Source organism: Fundulus heteroclitus, chromosome 8 (genome assembly GCF_011125445.2).
Source record: "Fundulus heteroclitus isolate FHET01 chromosome 8, MU-UCD_Fhet_4.1, whole genome shotgun sequence".
Taxonomy (NCBI): Eukaryota; Metazoa; Chordata; class Actinopteri; order Cyprinodontiformes; family Fundulidae; genus Fundulus; species Fundulus heteroclitus.
In genome coordinates this window covers 17733563-17751688 of record NC_046368.1, presented here as the reverse complement: position 1 = coordinate 17751688, position 18126 = coordinate 17733563, and the positions used below count along the sequence as shown (strand labels likewise).

The 18126-nt window shown below is 38.0% G+C and overlaps 1 protein-coding gene across 6 annotated transcripts in view; it reads left to right on the top strand.

Annotated features, from left to right (window-relative positions):
* The window catches only part of gpsm1b (G protein signaling modulator 1b), a 39681-nt gene that overhangs the window by 1779 nt on the left and 19776 nt on the right, over window positions 1-18126 (top strand). Inside the window, exons 1-4 of one of the 6 annotated variants that reach the window (XM_021319694.2) lie at window positions 10488-10959; window positions 12297-12518; window positions 14458-14593; window positions 14739-14881. In XM_021319694.2, the coding sequence (XP_021175369.2) occupies window positions 10811-10959; window positions 12297-12518; window positions 14458-14593; window positions 14739-14881 (650 nt within the window). In that variant the 5' untranslated portion in view covers window positions 10488-10810. Of the gene's footprint in view, window positions 1-10487; window positions 10960-12296; window positions 12519-14457; window positions 14594-14738; window positions 14882-18126 lie in introns of those variants that run through there. The other 5 variants (XM_021319692.2, XM_021319693.2, XM_021319695.2 and 2 more) reach the window with 5 other exon arrangements.

The window sequence follows — 18126 nt, the reverse complement described above, 5'->3', positions numbered from 1 at the left end:
CTCTATAGCGTTTCATTGCCAGAATCAAAACTTTGGGCATGTCTGACCCTGAAACAACTCTTGTCGAAGCGTCACAGGGCTTAGTGGTATTGCCTAAGTCGGTGCTAAAGTTTCCAAGTAACATTACACTGATAAGCAATCTAAAATGTCTTTTGAGAGCTTTTAAAAGCTTGTAGCTTCTTAGGAGTGTTGTTGGTTAATCCAACTATTTGAGCAGTATATCTTGTGTGATATGTGTGAATCTGTGTGCATTCTGAGCAACGTCGTTCAATTTTGCATTTAAGTTCTCAGAAGTTGAAATGTCCAACTTTGACGTGGGAAAGTTGGAGCAACCAGCCCTTATATCAGAATCCAAAATGGCTGCTGCATGTTCAAAACATGCTAAAGGAGCAATAAGTTGATATTGACTATAAAATCAGCCTTAATAATTCTCATTTGTCACCTGGGATGGAAGTAACATTCTCTATAAACATCGGTCCTCTCCATCCACAATGTCTTAGTCCCGTTTGTCTCCTTTCAAACCTAGAGGTACGGTCCAGATCTACTTAGGTTCAGCACGTATCCTGTGTTTACTTCCTGGTTCCTGAGCCAATCGTATGAAAGCTCCGGGGATTCTGAAAACAGAGCGCAGCATTTGGTATCGCGGGTGTCCGCGAATTGTGTATGTGGGTATTGTGTATGTGTTATTCCACTTTTAACCACTAGGTGTCATTATTACTTGTTGTTCCTTTAACAACTAGTTACTTTGACTTCTGACAGTTTATACCTCATTAAGTATTTCATGATTGTGTGAAATATTTAGGCCTCGTTTACGTGATTTATTTATTTTTTAGAAAAAATAGAAAAGTTTTGTTTGGTTTTATACTATTCATGTACACCACAACGTTGTGTGTCTTCTTTGAAAATGGCTTGCGGAGTGTAACGTTTTGACAACATCCGGGTCTCTGCTGTTGTGAAGGAATCTTCCTTTCTTGGAAACGCCTGGCACTTGCCAAGTATCCCTGTTACGCAGGGAGTGTTTGTACGCATGCACATGTTGACTTTCACAGAATGCACTGTCTACTAGCGGAAGGGAAATTAAACCACTTTAAATGTATTTACAAGCGTTATGTGCACGGAGATCGTCATTAAAATGTTTTCATGTAGATGTTAACGGAAAAACAATCCAGTTTTCAATGGATCGTTGTTGTGTAAACAGAGGTGAGGTAAGGTTTCACATGCTTTAGTCTGTACCGCCTTGAAAGGCAGAGAAATATGCTGTTTTTAGGAGGCGTTGGGCAGTATGAGATTTTTACAGTGTATAAAAAGAAAGTCATGGTATCAATGTGATGATAGAAAAATGTGAAATAAAAACGTATAACATGATCTGATTGTTTTGATTTTAAACAAGGCAACTATTATTTTGTCCTCTGCAAACATGGATAAGTTATCGATTTTTAGATTTATTTTTTTCTGTTTTTGATGCTAAAATATAAACTTAACACCTGCTTAATTTAGTAGTCGTTTTCAAGTACTTTATTTTTTTTAAATATTTTATTTTTCTTTGAGGCTACTGGGGCTGGAAATTAATTGCATTTGCAATATAATCGCAATTAAAAAAAATGCAATTTCCAAATCGCAGAGGTCTGCATTTTTGTCTATGTAACAATTAATGGGTAAGATATGTCCTTTAGGTGTCGGTAAAATGTTTTAAAATGGGTTTACCTCCACAATGAAGGCAAGATAGCAGTGAGATGATCTAATTGTATTTTTTGTTTTAGAGTTTATATAATCATACTTTTTTACCAGAAACCTTCAGGAGTTTCACCATAGCATTATGTACCGGTCAAACTGTTTAATAGATACACTTGTTTGTTGGTTGCACTTTATGTTCAACAAGGATTAATGTCCAACTCAGGAAGCTATTCTCTTGAATAAGAATATTGTGATTAATAAAAACAGTTAAATGTCTTGTTTTAAATAGTCCTTGTTTACAAACATCTTTATCTATAGGAAATTTTTGTTGCTTGTAGTCAATGCAAAGAAAAGTCAAAATTAAATTGCAATTTTTACTCTCGGCTAAATCATACAGCCCTAGATGCTACCTCTTATAAAGTAGCTCTGGGAGTTAAACAGACTAATATTAACTGGTTGTTTAGTCGGATTATCAACACGAGAACCGAGTCCGCACCTGGCTGCTTTGGTGATATACTGCTCAGTCATAGGCTGCCAGATAAAATGTGAAAACAATGTTACCTTAAGAGGAGTGGTGGTTTGTGCTGTTGTTTAATTATAGCACCATGACCATCTCTGGTTGTCGTGAACAGCAGCATTTCCCCACTGCCAGATTCGTCTGTCTTGTTTCCGATACAAAAGTGAAACGCTGGCAGTGTCCAGCAACAGGTTGGGAAAGGGGGATACGGCAGTTTTAAACCAGACAAATGGCGCGAAGGAAATTATTTGTGGTTTTGAAACCCATCCTTTTCAAAACTTTGGGGAACCTTGATACAGACAATTGGTCGACCCAAAGTTAGGTTGTGTTGCTAATAGCGGTTAGGTTTTCACAGAGCTCAGTAATTTTGTAATTCCCGTTGGGTTTCTGACTTGCAGCGGGAACTCTTGGGTTTACTGGAACACAATCTAGCTTTAGAGCTAAATGAGTTACCGCAGCTGCATGTTCCTGGTGTACTGCGGGCCACTTCAGTTTATGCTGGGATTTCTTCAGATATGTTGCACTTCTCTTTTGAGACTTTTCTGTTTGTAGCAGCGTTCTGCTTATGAACCCTTAATAGCTTTTAGCTTCAATGTTGCCTGGCAAATGGTCGGTGGCAAATTTCTTCCGAGTTCCGCTTAAGGGAAACAAAAGTTATATATACCAAATTCTGAGATCCTTGGGTATATGCAAAGCTTTTTAAACTATGCAAAGTCAAACATTTGGTTTGAGCTATTTTCCTCTACCAGCAAAACTGGTTGCACTGCAAGTTAAAAGAAGAAACCAGTAAAGGTCTCCTAATCGTGGAAAAGATCGATGCTACACTCTGGAAATGAGCTTGACCATAAAACCCTTGTGATGTTTATTGCCAACAATGCCACGCATCAAACAACAAGCAGCTGGGGAAAAATAAGGTTGGGATGTTTTCTTTATTTTCACTAAAAAAATAAATGGAATATAATGCAGTCGCCACTTTTTAAACTAAATGTTCTGTCAAATGTACCTCGTCTGCTTTTAGAATATGCATTTGAAGGACAGGTTCTGGTCCTATGCTGAGTAATTCAGCCACTGAAAACATGGTAAAGACAAAACACGATGTCAGAGTGGGAAATACTTCTTTACAGGAGATTTAAACAAATGAAGAAAACACAAGACTGTTCTGTTCTGAGAGAGAAATGCTGCAGGAGGGAAAAACATTCCTAGAGAGTTTTTCTTTGGTTTCCCTGACAACTGGCCATGGTAGTCTGTAATTATGGCTGTATTACTTCTCTGAGCACAGGGTTTCGTAGGCATGCCAAGAATCATGTGGAGCCTTTTAAAATGAAATAATAGAAAAAGATAAAATAATGGTCCAGACCCTCGGTAATACGTGTAAATACGCCATTTATATAAGTAGAATTACAATTATGGTTTAGTTGTGACGTATTCTCTCAAATTGAAGTTTCCCAGTATATGTTATTTGTTTTTATTGATTTCCTTTTTATAGTAATGTCCTGAACAAGATTTTTCCCAGAATATCTACTGTTTTAAACCAATATTTTCGTACAATAGACATTTGCAAATTACCCACTATATAGATGTATTCAAGATTTTCAAATCCATGGCAAGCATCTGCTACAGCTTTGAAACAATGATAAATACGACACTGGGAATGTCTTCTCGATCACTGCAGAGTTTGTTTACTTTAAACTGAATGAGTTGAGGTTTTTGACTTGAAGCTTTATCCGTTTCTTTTCACACAGAGAAAGTTCCAAGCGAACCGAAACCTGAAACGAGTACCATGAGAACGTTCAGTCTGTTTATTGGTTGGATGTGTCCGGGGCCGGCGAACCGCATGTAAATACAGGAAGTAAATGCTGGGTTCTGAGCTTGTAAAGGAAAAAAAAAGCACGGGGGAAAAATTATTAATTATTAATGTCTGTTGTAGCACAACCTGCAACGCAAACCTATGGAAAGGAGATTGGGTCAACTTTGCAGCGTACACCTTGTAGCTGTGTCAGATGGAGATTGGATCACATACACACCATAAGCAACCCGCTCCAGAGTTTGTTTAGAACTGCTATGCCATAAGCTGGTTGAATATGCTTATTATTATTATTAATTATAATTTGGTATTATAATTTAAATAATAAATCATTCAACTCAAATTTCCGCTATAACAAATATAGTTCAAATGGTGGTGATGTTAGCTATAAACTTGTAAGTATTTATACCACTAATGCATTAGTTAATTTGCTGTTATGAACTCATTTATGCTGGGATAAATGATCAGGTCGGACTGTTAACCGACCAGGTTTATCCAGCAGGCTGTGAGAACCCCAATGTAACTGCAATTAGAGTTTAAATCCTTATTCCTTATCACCATCCAATGATATTGTCTCTGTATTAATATCAGATGTTAACTCCAAAGGAGGTTAGCTCTGATTTCTGAATACCCATGCAACTGTGAATTGGATTGAACACAAAACAATTTCTATTCCGCAGTCGTTGGTTTTATTGAACCAAAAGCAATTCCCTGTTACAGTAATTCTCTGATTCAACAACTTTGGAATTCTTACTCATTACTAAACTAAAACATGCAACAATATATATGGAAATAAAGAACAAAACAAAAATAAACAATGGATTAAAATGAGCGGTTAGCAGATCTTAACTTAACTCAAAGTTGTTTAACACCGCCCTCGAAACATCGGCATTTGACGTATCAGCATTGGTAGACAGAACAGCTTCGGGAATCTCACTGGACGCTTTGATGTCTTACGAAAGCTAGTTCAGCTAAGCTACCTACAGTTCAGATACACGTGACCCTCCCAAGATGGCTGCTACGTTGACGTATGTGGGGAGGTCCTAATGACGTAACCACGCTTACGCTGATGGGGTAATGCCTCGCTTCAAGAGGGGGCAGTTAACTGGGAGTTTAAAGTAAAGCCTGCGACTTGAGCTCGGACAAAGAGATTAAACTGATAAGGAGAAGCGAAAAGAGAGAGGGGGGGGGAGCAGGGAAAAAGATGAAAAGAAATAAGGCGGTAACCCACGGCGGGGTTATTGATGAATCACAAATCAACACAGCAAAATCAATTGTAAAATACATGCACATACAAAGAAAATGTTCAGCAAAATAATTCCAACTTCGTCGTGGAATAAAAGCATTAACCAACACCTACAAAGTTCTACCGCCTGCCCAGGCACTTCTAAACACCCTGTTGGTGAAACAGAAATGAAAGGGGAAAAACCCCGTTACTTTGAGTTGCCTCGGGGCTGGTCCGGAACGCTCCGAGTGTGGCTTTCTGGACGCGCTTCGACGAGCGCAGTTATCCGCAGGCTGCAGCGGGACCGGGATGGGAAGAAGCTGCTTCGTTTCTTCCTCCGGGTCCACAGTCGCTTTGTTGGCCAGACAAAAGCGGGGTCCTCTTCGATCAGTGGGAGATGCGGCGTCTCTCAGTCTTTTGATCAGAGGGAATTTAAAAGTACTTATTTAAGTCGACCTCCTGTTATAAAGCAGGGAATAACCGTTGCGTCGAAAAATCTCGGTCCAGCGAGCAATCGAACACGTGGCGGGGAATCAGCTGTGTGTGTGTCTTCTCGGGTTGGCCAAAAGCCAGGGAAGAAGGAAGCTCATCGTGTGTGATCGGCTTTTATAGCCATCACTATAGCAACCTTATCTTTATCGGCGGCCATTTTGCCGTGTTGCGTGATGGGAGTTGGTGGCCATTTTGACCACATTGCATCATGGGTAACGCAGTCCGTTACGTCCCGAATTGATGCCGTTTCCTTGATCGGCGGCCATTTTGCCGTGTTGCGTGATGGGAGTTGGTGGCCATTTTGACCACATGAGTTGGTGGCCATTTTGACCACATTGCATCATGGGTAACGTAGTCCGTTACCGCTTTCTGTCACGTCTGAACTGGCACAACAAGAACCATACGAAGACTACTTCCTCTAAATTCCTACTTGCTTTTATTCTGTTTTAATTTGCTATATTTTAATCATGTAAAGCACTTTGCATTGTCCCTGTACTGAATTGTGCTATATAAATAAATTTGCCTTGCCTTGCCTAAACGATCTTGGTACAGTTCTGGGCCACACTCTACTGCAATTGCTGTGTTCACATCTACAAAAACCAATTGCACCAAAGGGTAAAATGAACTGGAGTTAATTTTAATTAGACTAAACACCTCAGGTGTGAAAACGCCCTAAAACTTGATGCAATGCTGTTTCCTGACTCTCCTAATGATTGACATTCATGTAAAGGTAATGCAGCTTTATATATTTTTCATAAATAGTCCTTTCATGAAAAATACTGTGGTATAATGCATTAACGACAGACCGAAGTGTCGTCTCACACTTAATGTGTGAGAACCTACTTCGTTATTGATGAAGAAGGGGATTTAGTTTTGATGCCGTTAACTTGGCCAATAGCCTTTGAAGGGAGGGGGTTTGCTTTGATTGAGCAATAGCAGGAGTTTTCATTGGTCTTTTTTTTTTAAGCCAAACAAAGGCATTTGTTCTTTGCTTTGCTGATAAATGGTTTGTATTTTTGCCAGAGCTGGTCTGATGGAATGTGAAATAATAAAAAGTAATGGTGCAGACATCTGAAGCAGAAGCTCAGTTTTACAGGTTAGTTAGAGGAGAGAATGGGAGGTTTCTGCTTATATCCACTCTAACAAACACTGAAAGCCACTAAAGTCCTGTCATAAAAAAAAACAGATTAGTCATTGTTTTGTGGAGCCTTAACTTTTTTCTTTTTTATATGCTCATGAATCTTTTTTTTTTTTTTTTGTAACAGTAATTTTTGTGTTTTTATTGTTTTTGTTTCCTCTTTGATGTTGCTGTTTTGTCAGAAGGGCAGCCCGTTAGCACCCATTAAGTTAGTTGATCCATTTCTCTCTTTTTAAGTTTTACAATTCAGTATTTGGGGGTATTGTTTCTCTTTCATTTGGGGGTTGAAACAGAAAAAAGAAAATGGAAAAAGGAAAGTTTAAAACTGTTTTTCAGATTCAAGTTTTATTCTTTTATTCAACTTTTGCAGTCTCCCCCCCCCCCCCATCTTAAATTTTCTAACCCTGACATAACACCATGTCAGGGACTCGCATGACAACAGTGTTGAATCAAGTTAGTCGTTTTTATTCAGAAAATCTACACATAAAAAATAAAAATCTACATGTTTTTAAAAGGTGGTTCCATTGATTTGTAAGGTAGACTTTCCACTTCCAAATATGGCCAACCTGCTGACGCATCTCAGCCAAAGGCCAGCTCACGATGCATGTCAGGCCGTTTCTCTAAACTGCTCAAGTATCGAGTGTGAATGTGTTTGTTTTCTATCTACCTCTCTCTTTCTATCTCTCTGATGCCGACAGGAGAACCAGAAGAGGTTATGCTGAGTAAAATCTGGTGGTTCTTCCGCTTTACTTTGAGAACATGGGACATGTCCAACATGGACTTAAAATGCTGTGTGGTATATCATAATTTTTCCCCGGGGATTTGTGTCATGGGTTGTCATAAACAGCTCAGATTACTAACGCATGGTATTTCTCAAAACCAATCAGAAGAACATAGAATACTGATAATGTTTTAAAGACATTTCAAGTTCCCACAGTTCCTGAATGCAACAGCCGGGAATGTTAAGTACAACCCGTGCGTGTCCCTGCCCCCACATCAAAACAAGGCCAGAAATCTGAAGCTGAAAAAAATTAATCAGAGTTAAAAAAACAACTACGTCTAATTGGTTTCAAATCTTTTTTTCAGTTTCAAGTTTTGTTTTTCTTCAGCTTTATGGTCCCAATTTGGCCTTATCAATATTCTTCCCATTTACACTGCACACGTTACAGTGCTTGTCCAAACAATTTTTATTTTTTGGCTTAGCCTTTTCACTTTCTATGCTCTTTGCATGTAGATTATGTGCTTTCAGTTGCCTTGTGATTTTCCTCATTCTGGCTATGCCTATTAATGCTTGCTGGTCTGGATCTTCTTTTTGGTTCATGGAGCCTTGACACAGTAAAGGAATTTGTGGATCTATTATTTTTTTTTTTTTTGTGAAGTGTTATCTCTGTATTACTCAGTGGGATTTTAATTTCACAGCCTTAGCTTATCTGTAAGGGTTGCAGAGCTAAACCCGTTTTCCAACCAGCACAAATGTTTGTTTTGCTATTCCTTGTTGACCTGGAATTGGACCTTGCAGATTTTCAAGGACGGTTACCCACAATGTTAATGTGATCCGTCCAAATTCCACAGTTAAGACTTTCCATTTCTGTCAACTCCCATAATCATTTTCAGCCGCTTAGTCTTTAACCTGAAATATGTAATAAAGGTGATGTTAATGTGCTCTGGAATTGTGTTGGCTGTATAATTTAATGTTTAACAGAACACATATAGAGGCTTCACAAAGAAAATGTCAAATTTGCATGTGCAATGCGCCTACTATCTGATGTGACCATTTTCATGTACTACACCTTGGTCTGCAGTTTGCTTAAAGGATGTTTTTGTGTTTTATCATCACATTTTTGTAATTTACAAGCACAACATTTGTGTAGCACCTGATGATGATGCTGCCTCATTTTGCGTAAATGCATGTTTATTGGGATAAAGGGTGTAATTGTACATTGTATTATTTTTTTAATTTTTTAATTTTGTTTTTAGTTATTTTTCCCGATCGAATTAAAATGTATTCTGATTAAATAATTGGATTATGCTGTTTATATGGGCACACAATCGATTAATCCAATCATAATGTGGATGTTTATGTACCTCGCTTTATTCAGAATAGAACAACTCTCACATGTGCAGTTATCAAATTGGCCTAAAAAACACACTATTATCAGGCGCAAGCAACAATTTTGAGCTTTTATTTTTTTGTATTGGGGAGCCCCAACAGTTTTGCTTCTCTACGTATATACAGCACTTAACGATGCAGAAATGCGTCACGTTTACGTCGGGTGCACATGCGCACTCGGGTTAGTTTGCCAAATTTGGAATAACTAATCAAGGTGCATTTATATGAACCTTGATTGGATTATCAATTGGCATAAACTATTCCTCTCATTCCGATTACAATTTCATTGTGATTGAGCTTAATCCGATTATCATATTCCGATTGGCGTGCTTACATGACGCATTTTTATTTGGATATTACTTTTGTCCATTTAAACGTCGCTAATGAGAGGGGTGGTGGGTTGACCTTCAGCTTGAATGCATTAAGATCTATTCAAATCAAATAATTAACAAACCTGCTGTTTCTCTTCACAGTTCAGTGTTTATAAGCCTCTATCTCAGAATATTGGGATTGACAAGATTTTGATCGATCTATAAAGAGCAATGCACGGGGGTGTCTATTGGCTAAAATTTTAATGAAAATAATTTACCACATTTTAGTTAAATCCATATAATAATTTAGTTAAAATGCTTCTTGAGAGAAAAAAAAAGTTGAATCTTTAACTTCCTAGGGATTTCAGAATTTATGACGGTGTTGACAGTATAGAGATGAACCTATAGTTGTTTGTTCCTTTCTGGTCATTTCCTTTTTTAAACAACGTATGTGTAAATTTCAGTTTTAGGTAGAAGTGGTACATGGATTTTACTTACAAGCATATAATGTGTAAAAATCACCTGACTGTCTGGACAAACAGGAGGGGAGTTTTGTGGAATAATTGCAGAAATGAGAACGAAACCTGCAGACATAAAATGTCCTGCTCTTGGAGTAATTGACAGTTCAGGTGTAAGCTATGCATTGTTGAGGCCTTTTATTTTGAATTTATTGTGTTCATCTGTGTTAGAAGAGTTAGAGTATGTTTTGTCATAATGATGTACTATATCTGCATTTAAACATTTTCTACAATGCACCTGATAATAGCCTTACCGTTGTTCTTATTGTCACAATGTATTAATTTAATTGATCCTTTGTCACAGTCTTAATAATCTGTCTTTGCTGTTGACCTAATTATGTTTGTGCTAAGGTCAGCAGATGGCCTGATTAGTCTGGCCTATTCACTTCACTGTATCAACTCTAGTAAGAAGGTGCAGGTCACAGGATTAGCCCAGTCCCCCCCCCCCCCCCCCCCCCCATCCTTTTCTCCGTCTCCAAGTGGAACAGCGAGCGAGGTTTTAAAGTATTGCTTTTGCTGTGGCATAACGGTGCATCTCTATTCTAACCCAGAACATCTTCTGCATTAAAGAGCGTTAAAGGAGAGGATTAATTTTGGTGAAGGATGGTAACAACGAAATAACACCAGGGGACATAACTTTTTTTATTTTTATTTCACAAACATTTTATTTGAAGACTTAAATCATTTTGGGTTTTTTTTTTTTCCAAGGAATCCACGTATATCCATACGGTGGAATTTAAAACAATTCCCGAATGACTGTATTAGTTTTTGTACTGGAGCTGTTCAGTTTTTTTTTCTTGGAGCATGCCTGAAGGATTGTAAATTGGATGGATATTATTTTTAATTAATGGATTTTAAGTTTGTACGCCTGCACATTTGCTGGATGTTTTCTTGCTCTCGGTGCTTTGATGGCGCAATCTAACAGACTGTGTGGGACTTGTATGGAAGGACAGCTGGTGCTGTAAAATCAACTTTGCATTGTTGTTTTTTTTCTTTTTAACTTTGTGTAAATACTACCGTCATGTCATTGGAGCCGTGTCCTCTGACTGGAGCAGAAAGGGCTGTGTGCAGACTGGTCCACCATGGAGCCCGACCCCAGTCCATGTTAAAGCCTTTACGCCTGGAGCTCCAGGTGTTTGTGGATAAGATGCGAACCAGGCAAAAACACAGGTGCTGCTACAAAACCGAACTGTTAACGGATGGGGTCATTTTGGAACCTTTTTAAGCAAGATTTTAAATCACATCAGGCACAAGATGTATTATCTGGACGAGTAAATAATATCTGATCACATAATGATGATATTTATGCAAATTAATGTTATGTACAAGCTGAGTCAGAAATGTATTTTAGGAAGCTTGGATTGCATATTCAAAGACATGGTTCAAATGTGCTAAAATGTGGAATAAAAAACAGTATAATCTGTTTTTTGGCATAAGGATTTTGAAATACAGATAATGTTCAAGGATAATCATTGTCTTAGTCTATATTCCATCCTGTGCCAATTTTGAGTAATAGCCAAATTGAATAGTTTCTTTAAAAAAAAATCAGGATTAAACATGGACTGACAGGAGGTTCTTAACATATGATAACCCTTGGTAAAAACACTACCAACTTTTGTTCAAAGTGGAAAAGCAACAAATATTCTGTCAAAATAGGGATGTGTGTAGATGTATGTCTGCATCCTGGAGTGTGAAGGCGTCACAAGAGCCTTCACACTCCAGGAGGTGAATTTTAATGTCATATTTTTAATAATGCACCAGGTTGGTGTCCAAACCTATTTTCTCTTTTGGTTTAATAAATCTTTTTCAATTGAACTGAATAGAAGTAGCAGCTGTAGATCTGTCTGGTGTCCTGTTTTCTATCCTGGATCTGTTTGGGTTTTCTGCCCCTCGGCATGTTTGTGAAAGCAATTTTCTCAACATTCAGGGAGAGGGTTTGGGCCTTACAACCGCCATTAGCTACCATTACTTTATTAATTTACAGTTAAATGTTAATATTATACTAATGCCATGAAAATCAATTTTTTTTTTTTTTTAATACCAGCAATCCAATTTGAGATTGGATCAAATTAAATCGATACCGAGCAACACTTTGATTGTGACTTTTGCACGCAGTGACGGTTGCAACTGATGGTATTTTGCAGCTGTACTGCATTGCTCAAACAGAAAACAAGGTTGATTTTAATTTCATGTGCCGTGTTGGACGTGATTACTATATTTTAACGTGATGAACAATTGGTGAAAGACGGCAATATGTCTTCCAACAGCAAAGTGATGCAAACGGCGATGAGTGAAAAGTGCAACATCTTCTCAAGGTGCTTGGAGCTTAAACTGAGTTGCTAAGGCAACAGTCCACAGAAATGGTTACAGAACCCGTTGTCATGGTGACACTACCGGTTAAGATGTTGCACCTCCAATTTCATAGCATCGATGTTACTGTTACAGCGGAGTACAGGTACATTTGAACTGACCTCTGACTATTTTCTGTGTGTGTGTACATCTTTCAGGATGGAGGCCTCTTGTTTGGAGTTGGCCTTGGAAGGTGAGCGGCTATGCAAGGCAGGAGACTTTAAAGGAGGAACAGCGTTCTTTGAAGCAGCCGTGCAAGTTGGCACCGAAGACCTGAAGACCCTGAGTGCCATCTACAGCCAGCTTGGCAATGCCTACTTCTACCTCAAGGAGTATGGAAAAGCTCTGGAATACCACAGACATGACCTAACCCTGGCGAGGTGAACACTTGGTCTCTGAAATGTACAGTTTGTAGATGTGGGTCAGCATGCTCTGTGGTACAATACTGACAAAATGAACAAAAACTGTTCATGCAACACAGTCCGCCTTGTAAAAAAAAAAAAAGTAAATGAGTGCTTCAGTTATATTCATGAACCACATTTACACTTCTAGATGCAATTTGTCTAAACATTTTAATTTGTTGCAAAAAAGGAGTGAGTATGCAGGAAACATTTAAAGTTGGGTACTACTGTTCCTATCTCTGCAGCTTGTTATAATTTGCTAATTACTGGCGCATAGGCGTATTGCTCTCTCAATGGTTCTGCACAGTCTGGAAAAGTATGAAACTTGATATCAGCATTTTTGAGATATGAATGAGTACGGAGAAAGAAAAGATTATAAAAAAGTTTATTTCCAGACTTCATTTCATGTCCCATTATCTAAATATGCTTCCTTCCTTGTGTCCTTCCTTCCTTTGTCCACCCCTGTGTTTTTCTTTCCTTCCTTTTTAATAACTTTTGTGTCCTTGTGTCCTTTCTGTCCTTCAATAATGTCTTCTGGCCATTATTCTTTTTATATCCTTTGTAGGCCTGTCACGATAACAAACTTTGAACAAAACATTTTCCTAAAAGTATTATGATAAACCATAATATTGCCATTTGGAGATCTTTTTGAACTAATATGACAGTGGCACAATATTGCATGTACACCCTCTCGACATAGCAGCTCAGATAGATTAAGCGGTTGGTTGCCGTCATTTGGCCTGAAATAAAAAAAAAAACTCCCACACTGCAGCGGCCGTGCATGCCTTTGACGCCACTTCCATTTTCTTTTCAAACTAGTGTTTCTCTGGCTCTCCCCCTCGAGGCTCTAAACTTTGAGCATGTGTCTGCCTGAGCCAATATTTAACTCATACTACACTTAGGAAATGAGAAGTGGAGGTGAGTAGATACTAATGCACCATACTGAAACCTTTTTGTTATCGAGTCTCAGACAGAGGAGATGGAAACACAAGGGGGGAAAAAAGCAAGCATGCATATGCAAATTGTCGATTTTATTTTAATCGTGATTAAAATTTATTGTGCGATTTACCGTATTTGTCGGAGCATAAGCCGCACCGGATTATAAGGCTGCCCTAGCTTGTACTCTGAGCGCGGGCTGCCTTACATGAATTTTAACAGATTTTTGAGCGCATTGTACCACATGAAATCGCTCAGTAAGCACAACGATAATCGTGTATATAATGTGTACCGGATTATAAAGTGCACTGTAAGTATTTTAAGCGAGCCTTAGTCCAAAAATTACGATTGTTATTTTATTACTTATCACGACAGGCTTAATCCTTTGTCCTTTTCTATTCATCATTATTGTGCACTCCCCTCTTTTTCTGATTTTCCTCATTTCATATTTTTTTTTTTTATTGAAACAGCATAGAGGGCTTCCCTATAACATTCCAATGTCTTTATTTCATACAGTTTTATTTTTTTTCCAAAGAAATTTTTTTGCCATCCAAGGATATTTCAGGTCACTCTTTATATATTTTTTACTACACAGATATATTTTACTGAAAGGAGATACAATTTAAGGTAATGACATTGAATCAGATGCTAAGGAGTGTTTTGTAGAGTAAAAGTTGAAGACTGCAAGCAGCATATTTAGCTTGTTAGTAATGTGGTCCCCTACTGTGAGTGCAGCTGGTAATTCAGCAGGGAAGTGATTAAACACTCCTGGGAGATGCACCTTGTTGCATTACAGTCTCACCAGGAACACTGGGACCTTATCCATGGAAGCAAACAGATACATTGCATTACTACCATACAGCGTGTCCCAAATTAACCCTGTTTGAATACCTTTATACTAATTATTTGACTTGCTGATTAACGTTAGGGAGTCCTTTTTGTCCCATCTTTAAAATGCAACAATATGTTCTTAATTTCTTAGAACTATAGGAGACAGAATTGGAGAAGGAAAAGCTAGCGGTAACCTTGGCAACACTTTAAAAGTGTTGGGGCGCTTTGACGAGGCTGTTGTCTGCTGCCAAAGACACCTGGATATTTCTCAGGAGCAGGGCGACAAGGTAAAGTGTTGCACCATATACTGATCAACGGAGATCCAAACACATAATTATCCAGTGATGCATTGTAATGAAAATGACTGAAACAAGCCACATTTCCACATGTTCTTAGTGCTGCCACTTGTCTGTCTTCACTGTATCGCTGTAGGTTGGAGAGGCGAGGGCGCTGTACAACATTGGGAACGTGTTTCATGCAAAGGGCAAACAGCAGCTGTGGGGCTGCACCCAGGAACCAGGCGAGCTGCCTTCTGATGTCAGAGAGACACTGCAGAAAGCTACAGGCTTTTACGAGTATGTGTCAATATTAAAACACATCCAACCCTTTAATGTACACAATTTACCACATGGTAACAATGAAAACTAAATTGGTATAATAAGGAAACCATACCTGTTCCAACAATGTAGTTCAGAGGAATTGTTCAGAGGTGCCTATGTAAATTACCATTCCATGCAAAAGTGCAAAGAGTGCCGGATAGAAACTGACTGCTCCTAAATTCCCCACAGAGCCTCCATCTGAAAGAAAAAAAGAAAAAGTTATATCTTTCTCATTAATGTAGGTCATAGTGTAAATATTAATAGATGTGAAAAATGACCCAGAAATATCAATTAATAAATGTGTGAATTAACATCAGAATGAGTATAGAAATTAAAAATATCAAGTAACTTTTATTTTACTTAATTTCTTCATTGTAAAAATGTGGTTTATAAACACAAAAAGGACTGTCTATTCCTCTTCACCCGCCTGCTGGTAATACATGTGCTGCTTCCTGTTTAGCAACATAAACCCTATTCAGACCTGACATGATAAAATCCATCCTGAGTCATTAGATCTACATTTACTTATTCTATATGCAAATAAAAGCATAGTGATTTCACACATGTTGCTAGTTAGGAAACAGAGTTTGAATGTCTATTTATGCTTTTATAAGAATCAAAAACAAATTTAAGGTATATTATTAACCAGTTTTGGATGTACCTGAGTCAGTTTTTTTGTTTTTGTGATCATCCTGAATATTTCACCTAACCAATGTGACGTGAGAGAAGTAAGGGCAGTGATAATTTTTAATGGTTAAAACTCCAACACAGTGAACCACCCAAAAGCTTGCTAGCAGGCCTTAAACTATTAGATTATTAGCTTCATTGTGAAAATGAGCACTGTGTGTAGGGTATGTACATTCATCATAATGCAAGGAAGATCAGATAACGTTGCACATTTCACAATAGTGTGACTACTTAATTAAAGCAGCACCGTATAACTTTTTGCCATTAGGGGCGAAAGACCTGTAACTTCCAGGTTTAGTGCCCCTGAAGACCACCGGCAGCACTGCACTGTCGCAAAATTAAACAGTCTTCTTTGTTTTGGAGTCTGATGGTAGACCATTTTGAAATAGGTGATGTGGGCCATTCAGCGATGGATCCGACCATCTCGAGTTACATAGGCGAGTTTTTGAGAAGGGCAGCCCGCATGAAACATCGATGCACTCAAAGTGCTGTATATTGACCTGAAAAATAATTTTATTTATCTCAAATTAGCTAATACTTGGGGTCAAAACTTACTCAGTGTGGCTTTAAACAACTTCAAAAACAAGAATAAGCATCACACTACAGGAATTTAAAAACTCTCTGAACATCCTGATAATCCCCTGAATCGTGGCAGAAATTTTTTTCATTAAAATGTGAAGGGGAGGGCCCTTCCTGCATTTCTTTTCTTTATTTAAAATTAAATAGACTAGAGATAAGATTAACAAACATCAAGTTACCGTTGTACACATCAAAACAAATGTAGAGAATCTATAAATGCTAAGATTTCCTTTGTCAAAATACATCCAGCACACAGCTGTGTAGGTGTTTCAAATGCCTTTCAAAAGTTGATCCAGCGAAATCATCCTTAATTCAGTGATGCAGGTATAGAGTGCTCCGTAAGTGCTTATTGGATCGGTCAGGATGGATGTTGGTTCCAGATGTGAAGGGGGAATCAGACACTAAAACTGAGACAAACTGTGACAGGCTTAAGTGTTTTCCTGCAGATTTGTTCCCAAAGGGAAACATTAACAACAATTTCTTGTAAGTCCAGGTGCAAAATCGGTATCTTCTTGTATTTGTTGTTCAAGCTCTGTACTAAACACCTATCAACAAATATAACTCACAAAAGTGGACTTTATTACAAAGATAAACCGTTTGTAAAATTTTTGCCTTTTAATGTTTAAGGCAAACAGAAAACATATTCATACAGAACATAAAACAAAGGACGAACAGCTTAAACTAAATGTTTACACACTACATAAAATATATATAATATTTGACTTTCTCTGGTATAAGTTCTAGTTCTATTTACACCTGTTCAAATTATTATATAAACATTATGGGAATGTCCAGCCACCATACTGCTAAGGAGATGGGTTGTGTGTTTAATTGTGTTTTGGAGTGAAATATGAGCTTCAATCTCAGAGCATATATTTATATTAAATATAATAATAATTAATAAAAGAAAATGGTCATATTTCCCAGTGAAAAAAGTCCTTTCATGAGTTGAAAGGCCACTCTGAGGGGAAGAAATGTACAGTAGGTAAAAGAAAAGGAGAGCAAGCCTGACAACACGATCCCGACTGTGAAGCACAGGGGTGGCAGCATAGTGTTTTGTGGGTGAGGAAACGGGTGTAGAAAAATTGAGGCAGTATCTCAAGTTGTCAGACAGGAAGTTGAATCTTGGGCACAAACAAAATCAATATTTTTGGGACGCCATCACAAAGCTCTGATTGCAGTTCCATCAGAATTTTGTGGGCAAAGCTACAAATGATGGCTTTCAAACCTGACAAAAGTACAGCAAGAAGCTTCTTAAAGGTTATCCTAAACATTTGATGCAAGTCATACATTTAAAAATGTTTTGTCTTTCTGGCTCTTGGTAAATACAATTTATTTTTGTAATCCTAAATGACCTAAAACACAAAATGTTTAGATTTTATGAGGGAAGAATGAGGGGAAGTCGATGTAATTATTTGGTTTCAACTGTATATCTTATAGGGGTGAACGGTTTTGGAAAACAATCTGATTTAGCTTAATATCGCGATTTAATGCAGGGTTTTTTCAGTTTAATTTATTATGTCTTTTTAAACATATACAAACAACAAATCAATCTGTTTCATCGCTGTGCAGATTAGGTGCTAAAAGAGCCACTGCGTCTCAACTCGGGGCAGAGATGATTGCGTTCTGCCTACGATATAGTTCTACCAAAATTGCGATTTGATTCAGACTTTTCTCTGCATTAACCACAAGCAACAAAAATGGCCTCTAGATAAAGATGTTTGTAAACAAGGACTGTGTAAAACTAGAACTTTTAATGTTTTCATTAATCAGAATATTATTCAAGAGAACAGCTTTTAATTGATTTGGACATCAATCCTTGAACATAAAATGCAAAGTTCAGCAGGGAGGCTAAGACTTCCCTCGACCCAGCCACTAGGGCCAGCTCCTCAAGGGGAATCCCAGCGTCTCTACCCAGAATCCTCTCTGGATGACTGAGCTCCTCACCCTATCTC